General features: G+C 59.4%; 2 protein-coding genes across 11 annotated transcripts in view; both read left to right on the top strand.

Annotated features, from left to right (window-relative positions):
• Window positions 1–3727, top strand: part of Bcas3 (BCAS3 microtubule associated cell migration factor) — a 526404-nt gene extending 522677 nt beyond the window's left edge. For all 10 annotated transcript variants that reach the window (XM_013152079.3, XM_063250886.1, XM_013152076.3 and 7 more), the window contains one exon: window positions 2897–3727. In XM_013152079.3, coding sequence (XP_013007533.1) covers window positions 2897–3045 — 149 coding nt within the window. In that variant the 3' untranslated portion in view covers window positions 3046–3727. The remainder of the gene's footprint in view (window positions 1–2896) is intronic.
• Window positions 3728–10237: 6510 nt separating this feature from the next.
• On the top strand, window positions 10238–19340 carry Tbx2 (T-box transcription factor 2). The gene is made up of 7 exons (XM_003469575.5): window positions 10238–10955; window positions 11987–12254; window positions 13152–13298; window positions 14350–14426; window positions 14527–14690; window positions 15154–15785; window positions 17953–19340. Exons 1-7 carry the CDS (start codon window positions 10561–10563, stop codon window positions 18403–18405), a joined length of 2136 nt encoding a protein of 711 aa, XP_003469623.2. The 5' UTR covers window positions 10238–10560; the 3' UTR covers window positions 18406–19340.
• The last annotated feature ends 413 nt before the right edge of the window (window positions 19341–19753 follow it).

The raw sequence follows: 19753 nt of genomic DNA, 5'->3' as shown, positions 1-19753 counted from the left end.
AGTTCTGAGCACCAGCTGATTTCCAGGACCTCTGATTGCCACTGGAGATACAGAGATAAGGCGCAGATTGCCCCCCACTGAAAGAATCAGGGCCTCTCCAGGTGTGGAGGAAGAGGCACACGGGGGAGTTACGAGGGCCTGGCGGGGCGTCAGCATGAGCTTGGTGGGGCCAGGCAGGCTCTGCAAGGGGAGAGGATGAGCTGTGGAGGCACAGACACTGCGCGCGGTCAGCGGCACTCTGGGGCCGAGAACCGGAAGCCATCTGTTCCTTACGTGGGTTCCTGGGACAGAGCGGTAGGGACTGCTGATTCAGGCCTGGGAGGTAGGCTGTGGAAGGCTGTTTGCTGCCTGGGCTGTTAGACCTTATCTGTGGGCCTGCGGAGTCGTTGACAGTCTTTAAGGAGAGGAAAAGCAAGATGAGGTGTGTGCTGTGGAAAGAGGGTTCTGTCCTGCTGGGGGTGGGAACGGAGGGAGGGTGGGGACTGGAGGTCAGCAGGCCCAGCAGGCAGTGGGAGATGGAGAGGCTAGTCAGCAGGGCCTTGGTAATCATGGGAGCTGGGGGCAAGGAGAAGCCTGCCAGCCTCCCAGCTTAGCAGGCCTACCCAGTGAAGAGCAGAAGCAAGGCAGCTCGGGCTGCATGGCGCTGGCCCCGGGAGCAGCACATTCACCCTGTAAGCCCCCTTGCGAAGCATCCCCTGCGCTGAAATGGGGGTGTCCACTCGGAGTCGCGTGCTAGGGTCACTGAGGCTGCTGGGGGGTCTTGCTGGGGGCTGTGTCAAGGGGCAGTGGGATGCCATGCTTGGTTCCAGCTCTGGTTTCCTCAGCTTCTTTGGCAGAGTGGATGTGTCGCATTTTGCATCAAGACTGTTGGGACTGACCCTCTGCTCTGGAAAGCAGTCACCCTTCCCCGTACTGGTGGCCCTTCCTGCTCCTCCATCCGGGGCTTTCTCACTCAGGCCTGGTGTCCAGATCCTGAGAAGCCCCTGCTTTTCTAGCTTCTGCAGTGCTCCTTTCCTGCCCTCCTCGCCCTACTGTCAGCGCCCCCTAGTGCCAGGACGGCTGTGCAGGAAGGGAAGGGCCTCTGCTCTCCCCCAAACTCCTTGGCGTGCTTGGTTGGGGGTATGGTAGGGGGTGGAGGCTCTCCCAGCATCTGAAGTTTCCATACCGAACACCCAGGGTCTACTCTTTGCTTTCTCATCTTCTCTCTCTCACAGCTCAATGGCTGCACCCCCAAATTAGAGTGACACTGAAGAATGAGCAGGAAGAAGAGAACCCTGGCGGCAGTCTCCTGCTCTGTTTTCTGAGCATACCTAGATCGCTTGATTTCCCCAGGACTGATGCCCACAGAGAAGCCAGAGTCTCTTGGAGATCAGGGACCACAGCCAGGCCTTCAGCCTGTGTCCAGCGTCCCTTTTCCCACTGCCTGCTATCTGCTTTGAGCCTCTGGTGTCCCTGCATGCTTGTCTAGCCTGAGCCATCTGTGGATGTGACCATTCCAGCCCAAGGGCCCCTCACACCTGGCCCAGGCACCTTCTTTTCGCCCTGCTCCATTATGTGGCACAGCTGCTAAACAGCCTTAGTGCTTGGGGGGTGGCCTGCAGGGTGTAGGGGTCAGTGGTTTGTTCCTGGCTGGCTGGTGACAGCCAGTCCAGGAGTGAAGACCATGACCCATTTTTTCTGTAACCAAAGCCAGCTAGGCAGCATATGTATGGTAGCAGGGCCTGAGGCTGGTGTGAGCGGGAGATCAGCATCTCAAGCCAGACCAGCCGAGTGTTACACACCTAGCTGTTTCAAGTGACAGTTCTGAGGTCCTGCACTCTTAAGGAAGATGGGACACCCCCTGCCCCACCACTACCCTGCCAGAGTCACAGAAATACCTTAGGGAAGACTACACTGCAGGTCTCATCTTGGCTTGGGCCGAGACTGCCAGGCACATGTGCATCTACATCTCAGAGCCGTAGTGAGGGGCTGATAGGAATGGGACCTGGTCACCTTCATAAAGCTAAGAAGTACTTCCTTCCTCCTTCTGTTCAGCAGGCAGAGAATCCTGTTCCAACCCCCTGCCCCATTCCTGCCTTGAGTAAAGAGACACTGGGCAGTTAAGGTACCCATCGCTGAATAAGATGGGTCCGGCGGCCATATCCAAAATGGCGGTACAGATGTGCACAGCCCAGGGAAGGAGAGGAGAGAGATGCTTCATGCTTGCCTTACATGTTGAGTGTAAACTTGCCCATTCTGAGGGGCTCCAGGATACTTGGGGGCAAAGAAGAAGGGAGAAAGGAAGCACTCTGGCAAGTAGGGACCCTCTCCCTTTGGAGTAGACACCACACAAAACAGAAGATACTTTCCAGTATTCCAAGGGTAAGCTGGTCTCAGCCAGCACACTGATCGCATGGGTGAGAGTGAGCTAGTGAGCGAGTAGCTACACCAGGGCCAGACGGGGCAGAAGAGGAGGCTGGAGGCTGGTCGGTCAGGGAGGCCTGGCCTTATCCTGTCCTGGCTTCTCCCCATCTGCCTCACCCATAGATCCTCAATAGCAGACGCTGGAGTTAGGGGAACCTGCTGGCTGAACATGCTAGGTATGTAGGCACTGTGCCCCATGACATCTGTGTCTCCGGACAGATTGTCAAGGGGGCCGTACTTCCATGTTGAAGGGTTTCCACACAGTGAGGGAAAGACCACCATCTAACACTCAAGTCTGCCAGCCACAGGGGCCTCTTGAGTTGCCCTTTGACCTGAGCTGCCACCTGGCCAATCTGGGGAGCTGGTGGGAGCCCCCCACAGAAGGATGTAAATGGACCCAGAATGGTGTCTTACAGCGAGCAGCCTGGCCCAGGGTGTACCTCCACCCTCCAGCCCTCTCTGACCAGGTCTGGCCCTCTCTTCTATCTTGCAGAACTTCAGCGAGAGGGAAGCATCGAGACTTTGAGTAATAGCTCAGGCTCCACCAGCGGCAGCATACCAAGAAACTTCGACAGCTACCGATCTCCGCTCCCCACCAACGAGAGCCAGCCCCTCAGCCTCTTCCCCACCAGCTTCCCGTAGGTGCCAGCTGCCTGCTTCCGACTGGCTGGCCCACACCTGCTGGGTGGAGGGGGAGGAGCCCCCTCCTCAGTGTCTGCTCCTGTTACATCAACCACCCTCCCCAAGCTTAGTGACAACAGCCACCCATCCTACCTGGATCGAGAAGAGGCCCTTCTCCAAAGCACCTGACCTCGATGTACCCTGACCTCTGCTGCTGTCCTTGGGGGCTGTGGCCAAGAGAGACTGCAGCAGCTCAGTCCCCTTCTCCATTTGCACATGATGTCTAGCATCGTACCTGCTTTTGTATTTTCTAACCATACCCACAGGGGGCCCAGAACAGTGACCAGATCTTAGAGCTTGGATGGGGACAGGGTGGATGGCCTGGTCAGGTGTTTTGACCCTGACTGGGCCTCAGCCCAGCCCTCTCCAGGCTGTGATACACACTGCCCCCAGCTTCCCTTACTCAGCCCCCACCCAGCATGGGGTGAACTGAGGCCCAGAGTAACATGGAAGGAGAGAAGAGGAAAGGGATCCTCCCCTTCTTCCTTGCTTTCCCCAGTGGCTCATGGGAAGAATGTGTCATTCTTACCTTTAAACCCTCTTACTCCGGTCCTGTACTGTTCAGTGAAGGAAACTGTGGTTACTGAGGCCCTGTTGAAAAGTGCACGTCTTGTCCAATAAATCATGCTGCAATTGGTGTCCATCCCTGAGTTGCTGGGGTCAAGGTCCTTTCCAAATACCAAGCAAAGTCCTGTGGGCCTGACCATGGGACCTAGCTCCCAGCACACCCCAACATGTGTGACACCTGAGGGGAGACCTGCTGGGGAGGAGAATCTTTGCTCTCCAATTTGGGAGTGTCCTGATTTAAATCCATTTGCCAAGCGCTTGCCTGATAGAGCAGATGAAGTCTGGAGGTGCTGGGCTTGGACTCTGCCTGCTGGGAGCCATCAAATCCAGCCCTGACGTTTGGTGGGTGGCTGTGGGAAAAGAACTTGACCAAAGCCCGGGCCTCATCTTCAGGGCACCTTGGAATTGCCTCTTTTTGAGGTCTGAAGACATGTAGGCAGTCAGGTGAAGGTGGGTTTGTCGTGGAACCTGGCCAGCGCCCCATAACAAGTTCCTGATTTTGTTCCTCCCTCCTCTCCATCTGGAGCTAAGTGAATGACAGCTAATGGGTGTGTTCAACAGAAAGGAGGTTATGCTGGTCCTAGTCTCCCCTTCTCTGACCCATACTCCAGATACCCCAGGGGGTGTGGAGGATTGAAGGAAACCCACTTAGCAAGCTGTGGTTTGGGGTGAAGTTTAATGAGACAGCAGAAGAGGGCTTGCGTTCACAGGTGAGCAGGCCTTGCACTCAAGTGTCCAGCTGGGCCCTGCCCCTTCACACACTGCCTCCCACTCCTGGCGCCCAGGAGAGATTTAATCTTCAGCCCTCTCCACCAGGTCGGGTGGGTATGTGGGGCGAAGGGACCCGAGTTACACTTTGCAGGCTGAGAACCCCAGGCCACACTGAGAGTGCTGGAAACACAAGGTGGACCAGCTGGTGACAGTGGCCTTAGGAGCAGCAGTTTGTCTCCATTTTTGCTGCATTGAAAACACTGTGCCTGGCACTACTCCCACCAGCAGCTAGAGCAACATTTCAATCAAAAAGGGACAAGGGGGAGGGTGCCACCAGGCTGCACCCTCCTCTAGTACAGGGTCTGGCTCCTGGGGATGGGCCCCTCTGCGCCCACACAGGGAACCAACCGGCAGCTTGGAGTCAGGAGTCCTCCCTGGCCTGGCTTTCCACTCCAGTGGGGGCAAAACAGCTGTGGCCTCCTCCAGTCAGGGAAAGTGGTGGGTGTAGGGCTGGACTTGCTGGCTGAGCTTGCAGGACAATCTGGTTATTCATCTGCTCGCAGTCAGGGCACTTCTTTGAGTATGTGGGGGAAGGGTGAGGATCAGAGAGCCCAGATAAGCTGGCCCCAGGGCGGCTGCCACTAGAACTGGGTTATCAGAAAGGCCCTGGGCCTGGCCCCGGGCTAATTGGGAAGGTTATAGACCCTGCCATAACCTGTAATCAGCTGGAAGTGAGAGCTGGGCCCCAGGGCAGGAGACCTCACTGCCCACCGGCTCTGGAGCAGCCAGCCTCCTGTCCTCCACAGATAAAATCCAGGACAATAGCCACCTCCCCCCACAATCCAAGCAGACCTCATGATAGCATTACCTAAAGGGTATCAGAACATGAATCTAATTGTGGCCAACCCTGGTAACCTTGAGCAAGCCACGTGGCCTCCCTGGTTCACAAAGCACTACCTGCTCACTGGGCAAAGTACTGTGGCCTGCCCAAGTCTGAGGGAGGAAAAGTATCTTCATGATCTGCAGAGAGGCTGATGGAAGCTGGACTGGCAACTCAAGAGAGACACTCTGTCTGGTGCCTGATGTGAAAAGAGGCCCTGCGTTCCAACGCAGGTTTAGACACACAAGTACCTCACAGGGCCAGCGCTTCTGCAGGCAGAGGCCCGGCCAACAGCCACAGATGGGGCTGTTTCTCTGGGTTAGTTTTTCATTTTGGAAGATCAGAGACTTTCTAAAACTTGAAGGTACCTAAGAATGCTCTGGGTCGCTGGTATGCAGGTGATAAGTCTGAATCCCAGAGCACAGCAGTGCCTCGCCCAAGGTCATGGAGCACCACGGCCAGCTGGCCCCGGCCTACCCCTTGCTGCTCCACATGCCTGGACAGGTTCCCTCAGAGGGGCCTAGATCCAAGCTGACCTGTCCTTTCTGGGCCGCCACAGGACTCAAGCTCCCAGCCTAAGTCCCTGGCTAACTTTGAAGCTGTTGCCCTGTTGCCCTATATCTGGGAAGCAGCCCCTCTTGCAACACATGTATGCCCTAGAAACAAAGCAAGAGAGCTTCCGGTGTATCTTCTATTCAGTGCAAGAGCCCGCAGAAGTGTGGAGGCTCTGGAATGTCACCTCCCTCCTTAGCTCTGTAGCTCAGCAGCTATGGCATCACCGCCTTCCAAGGAGTGAAGCTGGGTGTGCTGTGCCTCTTTCAAGGTTCCAGGCCCAGTTTCAGGTTTGTCACCAGTAGCCATGTGACCTTGGGTGAAAGAATAGACTGCGGGGCTTCAGAGTCCCGTCTGTAAAAACAGAGTAGGGCAGAATAGAGCTCAGTGGCACAGCGCCTACTTGGCAAGTGCAAGGTAATGAGTTTGATCCATGATACAAAAAAAACAAAAAGGACACTAAAAGAGAGGAGTAGGGAACAGGGACAGAACAACAGTTTAGGCTAAGGGGAAGCTGCAGGTCAGGAAAGCAAAAGGTGTTTGGGAGGTGCCAAGGATGAAAGCCTGGGCCAGGTGGTCATTGGGCAGGAGCATGGGAGTGTCTGGGGCAGCTCAGCTGGCGTCCAAACCATACACCTCCCACCCCAAAGCCGATCAAGAGAATCCCAAGGCAAATCAACTTCCTAGTGAGCAGCTGGCCGGCCAGCCCCGCCCCTCTGTCGCAGGTGGGCCGGTGCTAAAGGGTCTTTCCTGAGCTTTACCCCCTCTTTCTAGCCACTCAGCAGAATGCCAGTTCATGGTGCTGCCACCCCAGACACCTGCACCACTATCTCCTGCTAGCATGTCCATGCACACGCAGGTTCAAGATTAGCACCTCATTTTTACCGACCCCTGCCTCCCAAGCGGACAACTGCGACCTGCGAAGCCATGGCTGGCAGCAGTGAGTAATCTGCAGGTCCTAGGGTTACGGGGACCCCAAACTCTGGGAAGTCGCCCAAAGTCGGGCAGACAGGCATAGCCTGGTTTCATAGGCCACCGCAGGACCTCTCAGGAGCAGAGCGACGCCCCTGAGAGCCAGGTCTGTCCTGGCCCAGCACAACTAAGCTGGACCTCGCCTTCGCATCATCTTGGGAGACAACGGCCAGATCTAAGTGGAGGAAGCCGTCTGGCCGCCAGTCTTGGACCAAGACCTCGGCCAGGAGGGGGTCGGACCGCCCGCTCTGCTGCGTCCCCCCGCCCGTCCCAGCCCATTGGTCCGACATTGCGCGGGGGTAATTGGGGCGGGAGGGAGGCGACCGGCGGGCGGCGGCTCCAGAGAGACTGCGCGCCTGTCAGCCGCAATTTGTGTAAGTGGACGGGACAGGCTAGGCCACTGCGGGCTGGGGTCACCGAGGCCGCGGCCCACACCCTGGCCAGACCCTGGACCGCAGGGGAGCCCAGCCGGGCTGCTGAACAGGGCTGGCTGGCGCCAAGGATCTGGGAGACGCGGGTCCAGCAGAGAAGCCCGGTGGGAAGTAGCTCTGTCGCGGGAGTGTCCCCCGCGTTGAGTCGCGCCCAGTGGCATCCACAGATGGTCACCCGCCCAGGGCCACAAGAGTCACCGAGCTCAGCTCCCGCACATTCGTTTCCCTCAGTGCCGGACGCAGGCCGGCGCCAGGTCACTCGCAGGCACGTCGGCCGCAGGCCACACACGCCGAGCGCACCGCCATCCACGCCACGCGGACCCACGCCAGTCACATGCGAAGACGCCGGCGCGGACGCTGCCACTCTGAAGATCAACCCAGAGGAGGTCCCAGCATGTCCCTCGGCCCTGCAAGAGATTACAGCGCCAAAGGACCGACGGGCAGGCTCAGGACCGCAGCCCCATCCGCCCAGGTCGTCTGCGCCTGACTTAGCGGTTGCGGGAAACGCGGCGCGCAAGGACCACGCGCAATGGGCCCGAGCCGCAGGCCGCGCCGCTCCGACGCCCAGGCCCGGCCGCCTCGAGAGGGAGGGGCGGCTGCGCGCGTCCCCCGCCCGTCTGCGGGGCCCGGGCGATGCGAAGTGACAGGGGCCGGAGCTTTGTTGTGGAGCCTCGGCCGCCTGGCGCCAGCCGCCCCTGCCCGTGTCCTCCCCCTCTAGCCCCGGGCGGCCGGCGAGGCGCCCCCCGGGGCCTCTTAAAGAGACACGCACACTCGGCCCCAGGGACTCCCCCAGGGGCGCCAATTCCTGGGAAGGAGGTGGGGGTGGACTCAGGCGGGGGAGGGGCGGGGCGGGAGCTGGGAGCCTCACGGCTCCACTCCAGGGCTGCCTTGAATCTCCAAGCTGGAGATGGGGGGCTGCGGGATGTGGGTACTGAACCTTGAGAGCGGCCACTGCGGGACCTGGGGTGATTTTGGTGGGGCAGGATAGATGGTGGGATCACAGGCTGAGACGCAGCTTGTGACCACCGCTGGGCAGGGCCGTGGTTTTGTAGGTGGGGTGGTGGATCCCAAATGCAGCTACCGCACCGTTGCCTCTAGGTTTCTTGGGCAAACAACCCAGCTCTGCGTATTTCTAACACCTGAGTCCTCGGACTCCAGGACCAGCTACGAACTCTACCCAAGAAAATGTAAAATGCACACACACTCCCAGCCCGGCCACAACTGAATATAGGCTCAGGAAAGCTACCCTGAGTATCACCGACCGGGCAAGCGTGGGCACACACCTCCCTCCCTGTGGGGCCACATCTCGTCTGAGGTGGAGACTACGCAGAGCTACAGCGGATCACTTCCCGGTTGCTAGACTGTGCTGCGTGGAGTGGAGATTCACTCTGAGCAGTCAAGGTACTAAAAGCAGCGAAGACAACCCCACGGGGCTGGCGCCCACGGTACGGGGCGGTAAGGAATTACGAGGACTCTGGAACTGGATAAGAAAAGTAGGGAGAAAAAAAGGTCGAAGAGGCCAATCAGCTCCTGCAGATTCCAACCCCGCACCGCTGGGAACGATGGGCCTTTACTCGCCAGAGTGGGCGCCCAGAAACTGGGTCCCCACACCAAGCTGCGCAGAGCGCAGTCGGCTGCGCGGGTCACCGCCGGACGTGGGAGTGTGTGCCCACTATGCAGGCTCCCGGCCCAGGGGAGCTGCACGCACGGATTGGCTGCGCGGGTGGGAGTGTCACCCGTGGCCAGTGTGGGCTGGAAAGGTCCTTCGGAACACGATCCCAAGGGGTCTGCCCAAGAGTCCGTCCGAGACCGATGTGGGGCAGGTGTATGATGGCTTTATTCTCTCAGGACACACCTGGAGTTGTGGCTTTCGTTATGCACAGAGGACGCCACACTGGGCGCAAAACACACACACACACACACACACACACACACACACGCTCAGCCGCGGCGTGGGGCGGGGTACTGGGGCTCCTAGAAAACAGAAGGAAAGCGCACTGATGCGGGGGGGGGGGTTTCAACTACAGGTGTTCAGACGCCTCGAATCCCGCACTCCCGAATTTGGGAGACTTGCGCTCCTCAGAGACGGAAACAAACTATAGAAAAGTGACTGGAAGCCGAGACAGGATGCCAGAGTTTAGTAAAAGAAAACCTTGAGACCCCAGTACCGGATGCGGCGAAAAATCGTTTGGTCGCGGGGGAGGGCCGGAGTGTAGGGTCAGCCCACGCGGGGCCGCCCTGGGCACAGGCAAAGGTGCGCTCACCGGCCCCGCCTGGAGCACCCGTTTTGCGGGCGCCGGGGGCTGACAAGGACCGACCTGGCCAGATCCCTCCGGGGTCTTCCTGTGTGGCGAGGCGAGGGTCAGGGGACCCCGCGTTTGCCTGGCGAAAGGCCGCGTCCCTCCCGCCCTCGCGGGCCCCATAAGAGCTGCGCTGTGGCTCCACTCACCGGCTCCCGCCACCTGGGTTCCGCTCCGGGGCCTCGGCCGCCCGAGCCTCCCGTCTCGCCCGCCCACTGGCCTCGCTTTCCAGCGCCCGCAGCCTCCCTTGGAGCTCGGGGACCCGGGCTGCAACCAGGAGCCAAGTCGGAGGCCAGGCTGGGGCGCTGGCCCGAGCGGCCGGGCTTCCGGACGCGCGAGAAGGAGGGCGCCCCCTCTCCTCTCGGGGACGTGTCAATGCTTTGCACTTGGGGCCGGCACGCGGTTAGGGGTCCTTCCCTGAGGCCTTCGGCCCGCTGCCCCCCGCCTCGGCCCTTTCGGCGGGTCAGGTCGGCCTTCCACGCTTCCCGGTCCTGGCGCAGGCAGCCGCGGGCGCGGGCGCGGGGTGGGGGCCCGGCCAGGGGGAGGGGTCTCGGGCCCGCCGGGCCGTCATTGGTTAATATTTTATTCCGTTGACATGTTTTCTTACTGCTGAGGCTTCCGACACCTTCTCCCCGGCCCCCCCTCCCGGCCGGAGCTTGGCCTGAGCTGTCAAAACCCCGCCCCCGGAGACCCACAATTGGTCCAAAAAGCGTAAAATCAGCAATCAAGGGGGGCCTGGCTCGTTAGCGCAGGGGATCCGAGCAGGGCAGGGCATGTGAGATAGTCACAGTTTTCCAGAGATCACGACAAGATCTAACCAGTCGCGCGTGGTCCCCGGCGCCGGAGCCGGCCAGCCCTGCCCAGCCCAGCCCAGCGCAGAGCCCCCTCCTCCCCCGCGCCCGGAGCCCCGCGCCGGGTGCGGAGCGCGGACAGGGAGCCGGGAGGAGCCGCCGCCGCGCCAGCCGCCCGGCCGTCCGTCCTCCGCGCGCGCCGCCGCCCGGGCCGGGGGTCCGAGCCGCGCGCCCCCGGCCCCGGCCCCCGGGCGCCTGGGCCGGATGTCCCGATGAGAGAGCCGGCGCTGGCAGCCAGCGCCATGGCTTACCACCCGTTCCACGCGCCGCGGCCGGCCGACTTCCCCATGTCCGCCTTCCTGGCGGCGGCGCAGCCCTCCTTCTTCCCGGCGCTCGCTCTGCCGCCCGGCGCGCTGGCCAAGCCTCTGCCCGACCCGAGCCTGGCGGGGGCAGCGGCCGCGGCGGCGGCTGCAGCAGCGGCGGCCGAGGCGGGGCTGCACGTCTCGGCGCTCGGCCCGCATCCGCCCGCCGCGCATCTGCGCTCGCTCAAGAGTCTGGAGCCCGAGGACGAGGTGGAGGACGACCCCAAGGTGACGCTGGAGGCCAAGGAGCTGTGGGACCAGTTCCACAAACTGGGCACGGAGATGGTCATCACCAAGTCCGGGAGGTAGGGCGGCCGGGCCGGGGCCGGGGGTGGCGGCTGAACCGGGGACCCGACAGCACTCACCCGCCGAGCCTGCGCCACGCGGCGCTCCCCAGACAACCAAGTAGCTTTTCTTGTTTGGTACTGGGGTGAACTTCGAAAGAAAAAAATAATAACGCAACTCCGCCTTCCCCGTGAAATAAAACGAAAACCTATTCCTAAAGAACAGTTCCAGACGTTCTAGGACTCAAAGCCAAAGAGGCGCCCGAGGCCCGGCCTGCCGGTCGCTCAGCTCAGCGGTCTGGCCTCTCTGCCTCCGGGTCGTCTCGTAGCTCCAGGGGAGCAGCGTGTTTTGACTCCCTGCCCCGACGTTGGGAGTCCACTAGCCTCAGGCCCAAGCCGCGATCCCAGCAGCCATGGAGTAAGCCTCAGGCTGACCGGCTGGGAGTCTTGTCCTGCCGGGGAGCTCCTCCCTAGGTATCCACTCGTTGCCCCAGGCCTTGGAGCCAGAAAAAAGCCCTTGTTCTCAGCCTTTCCACCTTTCCCCTCAGCCGCTAAGAATCAGGCCTCAGTCGTACCCTCTTCTCCCGAACTGCAGGGTCAGGGCCCCTGACCGGGACTGCAGCCTGGTGCCCAAAGCCAGTCCCTTCTAAACTTATTTCTGGTAGTTTCTGTACCTGGTGTGTAATTTCTCTCAACGAATTTCAGGGAGATTTAGTAGAAATCAATGTATTTCTAGAAAGCCTAGATTTCTTTGTTGAAAGGGGTCTTCATCTCAGGTCAGAAAGTGAGTCCCCAGGTCTGAGCCCAAGGCCAAGGGGAGACCTTAGAAGAAGGGATTCAAGAGGCAAAAATGGCATCTCCCTGGAGTAGCAGCTGTAGGTTGGGGTCTCCTGAGCAGTGGGAGGAAGGTAGAGCTGCCAGACAGCAGGAAAGGAAAATAAAGACCCTCCAGGCTGCTGTATCTACAGATGGGGTAGAGGTCAGTGAAACAGGGGTCCTCCAACAACCAAGAGCCTGGTCCCAATGGCATCTCCCGCTTCCCTCCCTCCGAGGCGGATGTTCCCCCCCTTCAAGGTGCGAGTCAGTGGCCTGGACAAGAAGGCCAAGTACATCCTGCTGATGGACATTGTGGCCGCTGATGATTGCCGCTATAAATTCCACAACTCCCGCTGGATGGTGGCAGGCAAGGCTGACCCGGAGATGCCCAAACGCATGTACATCCACCCGGATAGCCCAGCCACTGGGGAGCAGTGGATGGCCAAGCCTGTGGCCTTCCATAAGCTAAAGCTGACCAACAACATCTCCGACAAGCATGGCTTCGTGAGTGCGGGCATAGTAGGGAGAGGGTAAAGATGCTGAACGGTCACTCTGCAGCTAGGTGGATACAGGGGAGTGGCAGGAGTCCTTGTTCACCTGGAAGTACAGCCAAACCCCCAGGATACTCTGCCCAGGTCACGGGGTTGGCCGGGCCTGGGCCTCCAGGCTCTGCTCTGCCAGTCTAGGGAAGGGCTGACTGGTGGCGGGTAGCAATCTCAATTCCAGTTAGGTCTTGAATGCCCCTCTGTCCAGAATCAAGCCGGAGGCAGGTGTGATGGGGACTGGGTTGGGCAACATTGGTCCTGGGGAAGTCACCCCTATATTGGCCTGGAGGGGGCTAAGCTTGAAAGACCTGCCTATGACCCACTGTGACCCTTACCCTTTCCCAAAGCTTGGGGATTTAAAAATGAAATTAACCCCCTACAGCCTCCCTGAGATCTTTCCCTCCCCTCACAGGCAGCTGCCTAACCGGGAGGAGATGTGGGGGTCTCTCTATTTCTGCCTGAGCCAAGGGCCCAGAAAATGATGGGAGGAGGTGGGTTGGATTGGGTAAAGAGGGCTGCCAGGTCTGAGTAGGACAGTTGGTGCCCTCCCTCTGATATCCTCTCCGCGGATTTCTGGGGCTTTGCAATGCCAAGAGGAAGCAAGGTGAAGAGTGGACTTGAGTTCTTTTTCTGCTTTTTTAAATTTCTGTTTCCAACTGGGGAAAACTATAATGGAGAATGAGAAGCTATAAGAAAGAAAAGTGTGAGAAAATAAAAGAAAAATACAAATGAGAAAAACCAGAAAAGAGGAGAGAAAGTCAGAACTGAGACAGACAGAAGGTGTGGGGGGGTGGCAGGCCTGATCTGACCTCCATCGAGGGCTGGGGGCCACTGGCTGACCTCCTCCTCCCCACAGACCATCCTGAACTCCATGCACAAGTACCAGCCGCGCTTTCACATCGTGCGAGCCAACGACATTCTGAAGCTGCCCTACAGCACCTTCCGCACCTATGTGTTCCCGGAGACCGACTTCATCGCTGTCACTGCCTACCAGAATGACAAGGTGTGTGGGCTCAGTACCCCCAGATGGCCCAAGGTTTGACCCAATATGTGTACCCCTGCCCGCAGCTCTGAGTGCTCTCTGTCTGGTCTGGAGCTCCAGATCTTTCACTCAGAAAAACCCCAGACTCTCTTGGGCTCACGGGGACCTACTCTCCCTGGGGCACTGGAACAATTCTGTGATGTTTACCTAGCAATTAGCAGGGACTCCAACCAGCGCTGACATTTTTACGTTTTATTCGTTAGTTTCCTGATTCTGGGATGGGAATTTAAATGAAAAGAGGATGCCCAGGCAATCTGCCCAAGCTCTGCCACTGCTAAGAACTCAAAGCCCTGGAGGAAGCCAGAGGGTGGGACGGAGTACTTGGCCCCCCAAAGAACCCCTTGAGTAGTACTCTGGGTCAACGGGAGATGCTGGGAGAATTTTCCTTCCATTTCGAGGGCTTTTTCTACTTGCTGCTTTTCTACCGTCTCCTAGTGGAGCAGTGCGTCCTCCCCACTAAGCCTTCTGTGGCCCGGAGCACTGCTGTCCTCACATGAAAAGGGGTCTGTGCGAGTCCTTCGTCTCTTCGAACCAAGATGTTTCCTGGCAGGCGTGCTCCTTTTAGGGTGTCTTGGATCTGGGTGGAAGCCTGTGAAGTCATCTGGTTCTCTGTGTGTGTGTTTTCTGTGTGTGTGTGCGTGTCCCGTGGGTGTGAGGTTCGGCTTTGCCTGTACCTGCCAACTGGTGTGTGCACTGCTGCATCCGTGCATGCTTCTAGGTACGGAGTGGTTTAACCTGTGCGACAGACCACACAGGCTTGTTTGCTTGGTTGGGCCAATTTGGACTCTGTGCACAGCTTTGGGCCTGTGGCTGCGTGTTGAGGGATTATTGGTTGAACTGTCACTTTCCTCCGTACCTGCCGCTGGCCTCACCTCAAGGCGTCCCATACTAAGCAGGCAGTCACCAAATCTCGGGTCCCCACGCTACAGCCGGCAGCTGCTGACCTCAGGGTGCCCCCAGCCGGCTGGAAGAGCTAGGTCCTGACCTAGTGCCCCCTGCTCGGTCCCCGCAGATTACACAGCTGAAGATCGACAACAACCCATTTGCCAAGGGCTTCCGGGACACGGGGAACGGCCGTCGGGAGAAAAGGTGAGCGAAATCCAGACGGCCTGTGGCGGGTGTGGCGGGCTGCAGGAAGCCCGAGGAGGGGTGTGCTCTCTGCTGACCGGCTCCCTCTGCTCCTTTCCAGGAAGCAGCTGACACTGCCCACTCTGCGCTTGTATGAGGAGCACTGCAAGCCCGAGCGCGACGGCGCTGAGTCGGACGCCTCCTCTTGCGACCCTCCCCCTGCGCGGGAACCGCCGCCTTCCCCCGGCGCAGCGCCCAGTCCCCTGCGCCTGCACCGGGCCCGCGGTGAGGGTCCGATTGTTGGTGGGGCTAAGGGGAGGGAGCAGGGGTGCCCGGGAGCATCCCCTTAGGGCGCCAAACTGGACTTTTGCTCAACCTGGCTAATTTTAAAGGGTGACCCGGTGTCTGGGGAAGGGCTTCCAACTTGGGCCCTCGCTGTGGGATCCATTCCTGGTGACCAGCGCATCTGGATTCCGAGCTAGGCTTGCGGAGAGCGCAACTCTGGCAATTAGGTTTCCTCTCGCTGGCAACACGGTTTTTCTGAATTGCTTCCACTGTAAATACCGGGCCTTGAACTAGCTGACCAGCAGCTGCCCCTCCCCGGATTCTAGAGACACGTCGGACTCGGCCTCCCCAAGAGTGGCCTTTCTCAAGTCTTCCCGGCCGACTGGGCCCGGACACCCCGAGAGGGTTTCTCATCTGTCTCTGTCTGGGCCCCTGTAACCCCGCATTCGTCCTTTCCCTACAGCGGAGAAGTGCCCCGCAGACAGCGACCCTGAGCCTGAGCGGCTGGGCGAGGAGCGCGCCGTGGTGGCCCTCGGTCGCAGTCCGGCTCGGGACAGCGCCAGCCCCCATCGCTTGACCGACCCCGAGCGCGCCCGGGAGCGGCGCAGTCCAGAGAGAGGCAAGGAACACGGGGAGAGCGGCGGGGACGGTCCGTTTGGCCTGCGGAGCCTGGAGAAGGAGCGCGCGGAAGCCCGGCGGAAGGACGAAGGGCGCAAGGAGGCTGGCGAGGGCAAGGAGCACGGCATGGCGCCGCTGGTGGTGCAGACAGACAGTTCATCCCCGCTGGGCGCAGGACACCTGCCGGGCCTGGCCTTCTCCAGCCACCTGCACGGGCAGCAGTTCTTTGGGCCCCTGGGAGCCGGCCAGCCGCTCTTCCTACACCCAGGACAGTTTGCTATGGGTCCCGGCGCCTTCTCTGCCATGGGCATGGGTCACCTGCTGGCCTCGGTGGCAGGAGGAGGCGGCAATGGAGGAGGCGCTGGGCCCGCAACTGCCGCGGGGCTGGACGCAGGCGGGCTGGGTCCCGCGGCCAGCGCAGCAAGCACTGCAGCACCCTTCCCGTTCCACCTCTCCCAGCACATGCTGGCATCTCAGGTAAGATCCGTAGCAGGCAGCAGCTGGCAAGAGGGAAGCAAAGCCCCTCCGGGGGGCTGAGGTGGGTGGAGGCCTTGAGGGCTGCCATAGGCACTTGTACCCCCCAGGAGGTCAGATCACAGTTCTGGGCTAACCCACGGACCCTGATCTGGTCACTCACTATGACAGCTAGGTTCTGAGAGATTAAAACCACGGGCCTAGGTTCTAGCTACCGGGTGACCTTGGCGAAGTCCCTGAGCCTCTCTGGGCCTGTTTCTCTCTCTATAACCCCAGCAAAAAGTGAGGGACCATTAAGCCAGAAAAGGTGGTGCACTCCTGCATGCTCAGCTACTCCAGAGGTGGAGGCAGGAGGATAAGTTTGAGCCCAGCCTGTGCACTTTAACGACTTAGCATGACCTTATCTCAAAACAAAAATTAAAAAGGACTAGCAATGTGACTCGGTGAGAGAGCATCCATCGGGACCAGGGTTCAACCCTAAGTGTGTGTGTTGGGAGGATTTGGGGGGTTGCCCCTGGCTTTTGTATAATCTGTGCTTCTGGCGTCAGGACATTTGTCTTGGGAAAGAAGACCTCTTGTCTCACCATTCTGAGAGGCAAGAGTAGCCTAGGCTTGTCCTAGAAAAGGAAATTTTGCATTATTTTCTGGATATTTAACAACAAATATGGTCCATCTCCTGGACATCTCTAGCCTATTTCAAGCTCTCTAGGGAGTCCCCTCTCCTGACAAAGGATGGGACCAGTCTTTCCCCTACCATGAATCCCCCCAATACTCCCAACCACATCTCATGAAAAGGAGGGGGCGCAGTTCCCTAGGGCCCCCTTGATATGCTGAGCTCTCGGGGGAGAGTTTATGAAAATGTGGCCAGCGGCACAATAAGGAGATCCGACGGAGGGGGCAGCCTCTTTGGTTACTTGGGTGGAATATTCCTTGTGGAAAGATTTGGAATCTCTTCATTCATTTTCTTCCCTCTGAGGTTTCTGGCAAATTGAACCCTTGAGATCTTATCTGAGGGGAAGGAAAATAAGAGTTCAGGTCTGAGAAAGCTCCTTTGGTTCTGAAGGGGGTGGGGGCGGGGCTCTGAAATGAGTTTTCAACACTCAGCACCTGGGTGTGTGGAGGATTTGAGGCACCAACAGCCTGTGGAAGTCCCTGGAGAGTCGGTCCCGGGTCTGGAAGGTTAATCTGTACCCTAGACTTCATGCGTGGAAATGCCTCCTTCATAAACAAATTTCTGGTGCTGTTTATGGGCATTATAGAGGTCACAGGGAAGTCAGGGCTCCTGCACAGGGCCTAGTCTACAGGTGCAAGGCCAGGGTGAGAGTAGCCAGCTCAGGAGGCACCCACTGGGAGAACTGGCCGTGGGTAAGTTTCCAGGCCGAGGCTAGCAGGCAGAGCAGATCCTTAGGGATCTGAAGCCTTCTCCCAACTTGAGATGCCAGATCTAAAATGCCCTGTGGGCCTTGACCCTCTCAGGAAGGGTGCTTTCCCCCTCCTGACCCAGGTACCCCCCACATGCACACTCTGGGGAGTGAGTCATTATCTCAAAGGTCAGATCATCCAAAAGTCGGCTGGCCTCCGGAGTTCAGGGATGTTTGTCCAGGGTTTCCTGGCCAGCTCTGCTGTCCACAGGCAAAGACTTTGCATTTTCCCCTAACCTGCCAGTTACTTGTGGAACATTCAGACCAGCTTATAACCTGCTGGCTCTTGTGCCCTGGTCCTTGCCCAAGCAAGAGACTCATGGATAGGTGAGCAGGCGGGAGAGTTTACCCAGCTCCCCCAGCCCTAGGGAGCAGTAGTTCCAAATGACCAGCACCTCCTAAGACAGCAGCTGCCTGCTGGCCACCTGGCATTTTGCCCACCAGACTTCCTCCTTTGCCTGAGCTAGTTTAGACACCTGCCATCTTCCCTTCACCCCTGATGTGACAGCCAGCACAGAACTTGATGGCACCCAGCCTTTGCATCATGACCTCGGTGATGTGTGCCCTCACTGGGTTTGGCTGTGGGCACTCTGGCTCGTGTCTACCTGTGCTGCCGTGGTTTTAGTTATGCAAGTTCTGGTTTTTATCTTGAAACAGTGGGACAGGGTTTATCAGTTGTAGCCTGCAGGCCACCCTCAGGAACACTTCCAACAGGATATCTAACTCTCGGTTTGCTCTGTTCCTTCCAGGGAATCCCAATGCCCACCTTCGGAGGCCTCTTCCCCTACCCCTACACCTACATGGCAGCAGCAGCCGCAGCCGCCTCAGCTTTGCCGGCCACCAGTGCTGCAGCTGCAGCCGCAGCCGCCGCAGGCTCCCTATCCCGGAGCCCCTTCCTGGGCAGTGCCCGGCCCCGCCTGCGCTTCAGCCCCTACCAGATTCCAGTCGCCATCCCACCTAGCACTGGCCTCCTCACTACTGGGCTGGCAGCAGAGGGCTCCAAGGCTGCAGGTGGCAACAGCCGGGAACCCAGCCCCCTGCCCGAGCTGGCTCTCCGAAAAGTAGGGGGTTCATCCCGAGGAGGCTTGTCCCCTGGCGGCTCTGCCAAGGAGGTGGCCAGTGAACTGCAGAACATCCAGAGACTGGTGAGCGGGCTGGAGAGCCAGCGAGCCCTCTCGCCCGGCAGGGAGTCACCCAAGTGAGGGGCTGCCCGGTTCTTCGCGCTGCCACGCAGGCCTCCAGGGCTGCCTGCCCCTACTGCTTGGAACGTGTACAGCACAGAATGGGTATTTATTTAAATAAAGGACAACAGCGGGCTGCAGCAACCAGAATAGAGCCTCATCTGGCAAGCCGGGCTCTGGGGTGCCTCCCTGAGCCTCAACCAGGAACCAGGCCGCCAGGGAACACAGTTGCTTTGGAGCCACTGGACTCGGTCCAGATCTGCTCCGCCATCAGTCAAGGTGACATCGGTGGGGTCTCTAGTCTTCCAGTTCTGTCAGGAAGGCCTCACCCCTGGTCCCAGGTCCTTTCAGAAGGCAGAAGGTGCACAGGCCAGAGGTGGGAGCTTCAGAGTGAGTCCGGGACCTAGCACTGGATCCGGACCTCGTGAGAAATTGGGGTCGGGGTGGGGTGCTGGAGCCAGGAGGACAGAAAGCGGTGGAGACAGGAGCTGGGAAGGGCCCCGGGCTTTTAGCTCCCCCACCTCGTCCATCCCGCAGACAGGCACCTCTCCCGCTCCCGGCCGCGAGGGAGTGGCACTTCTGCCTTGAGTCCCCAGGGGAAAAAGATATTTATGAAATAAATGGTAATTTGTGTAAATAAGCTTTAAGGTTCCCAGAATATGCAAATTGGTATTAATTTATTCAAAGGTGTACATTGCTGTGTACATATATTTAGAGATCAACTCATAGCATTTAATTTTTTTTCATTCTCCATGAGCATCTATATTGTACAGGGCGAGGGTGGGCATCCTTGGCTGAGGGAGTCGCTCCCACCCCCAGCCCGCCAGGAGGAGCCACCCTGCCGGCTCCTCGGCCCAGCCCGCGGGCTCCACCTCAGGTTTTCACTTTTCGCTCCGAAGCGAGAACGCAACGACAAAAAATCGAGAAAACAATAAAACGCTACCATGCGAAGTGAACGGCGCCGTGCGCTCTGTGGGTTGTACTGAGCTGGGGCGCGGCACGCGCATGAGGTGGGACAAGAGGCAGGGACGGAGGCTGGGCGCCTCTGGGGGCGGCAGCTGCGTCCCGCGGATGGGGCTCCGCTAGCCACGGGCGGGGCCGCAAGGCCCCACAGCGCCGGCCCGGGGCGCAGGTTGGCCCAGGAGGCGCCGAGACGCCCAGCGCCCCGCGTCCCACGCCCCGCGCGCCCCTCGAGCCCCCAGCTCCAGCCGCGTCCAGGCTGGGCCGCGGCGCCCCCTGCTGGCCACTCGCCGCCGCTCCTGCCGTTCGGCGTCTGGACTCTCGCGCTGGAGCCAGGCGAAGTGCGAAGGGGCCCTCTTTACTCCCACTCCGGTTCTGCGGCGCCATAGAAGAAATGCACCCTTTTCAA

Source organism: Cavia porcellus, unplaced genomic scaffold (assembly GCF_034190915.1).
Source record: "Cavia porcellus strain 051 isolate PalLab524CR breed Dunkin Hartley unplaced genomic scaffold, mCavPor4.1 scaffold_6, whole genome shotgun sequence".
Taxonomy (NCBI): Eukaryota; Metazoa; Chordata; class Mammalia; order Rodentia; family Caviidae; genus Cavia; species Cavia porcellus.
The sequence above is the reverse complement of the archived record's forward strand: the minus strand, read 5'-3'. Positions and strand labels throughout refer to the sequence as shown.

Coding starts and splice junctions, on each gene's coding strand:
- Tbx2 (XM_003469575.5), top strand. CDS start 10,561: ATGAGAGAGCCGGCGCTGGCAGCCAGCGCCATGGCTTACCACCCGTTC. Junction 10,956..11,986: donor GTCATCACCAAGTCCGGGAG/GTAGGGCGGCCG, acceptor CCTCCCTCCGAG/GCGGATGTTCCCCCCCTTCA. Junction 14,427..14,526: donor AACGGCCGTCGGGAGAAAAG/GTGAGCGAAATC, acceptor GCTCCTTTCCAG/GAAGCAGCTGACACTGCCCA.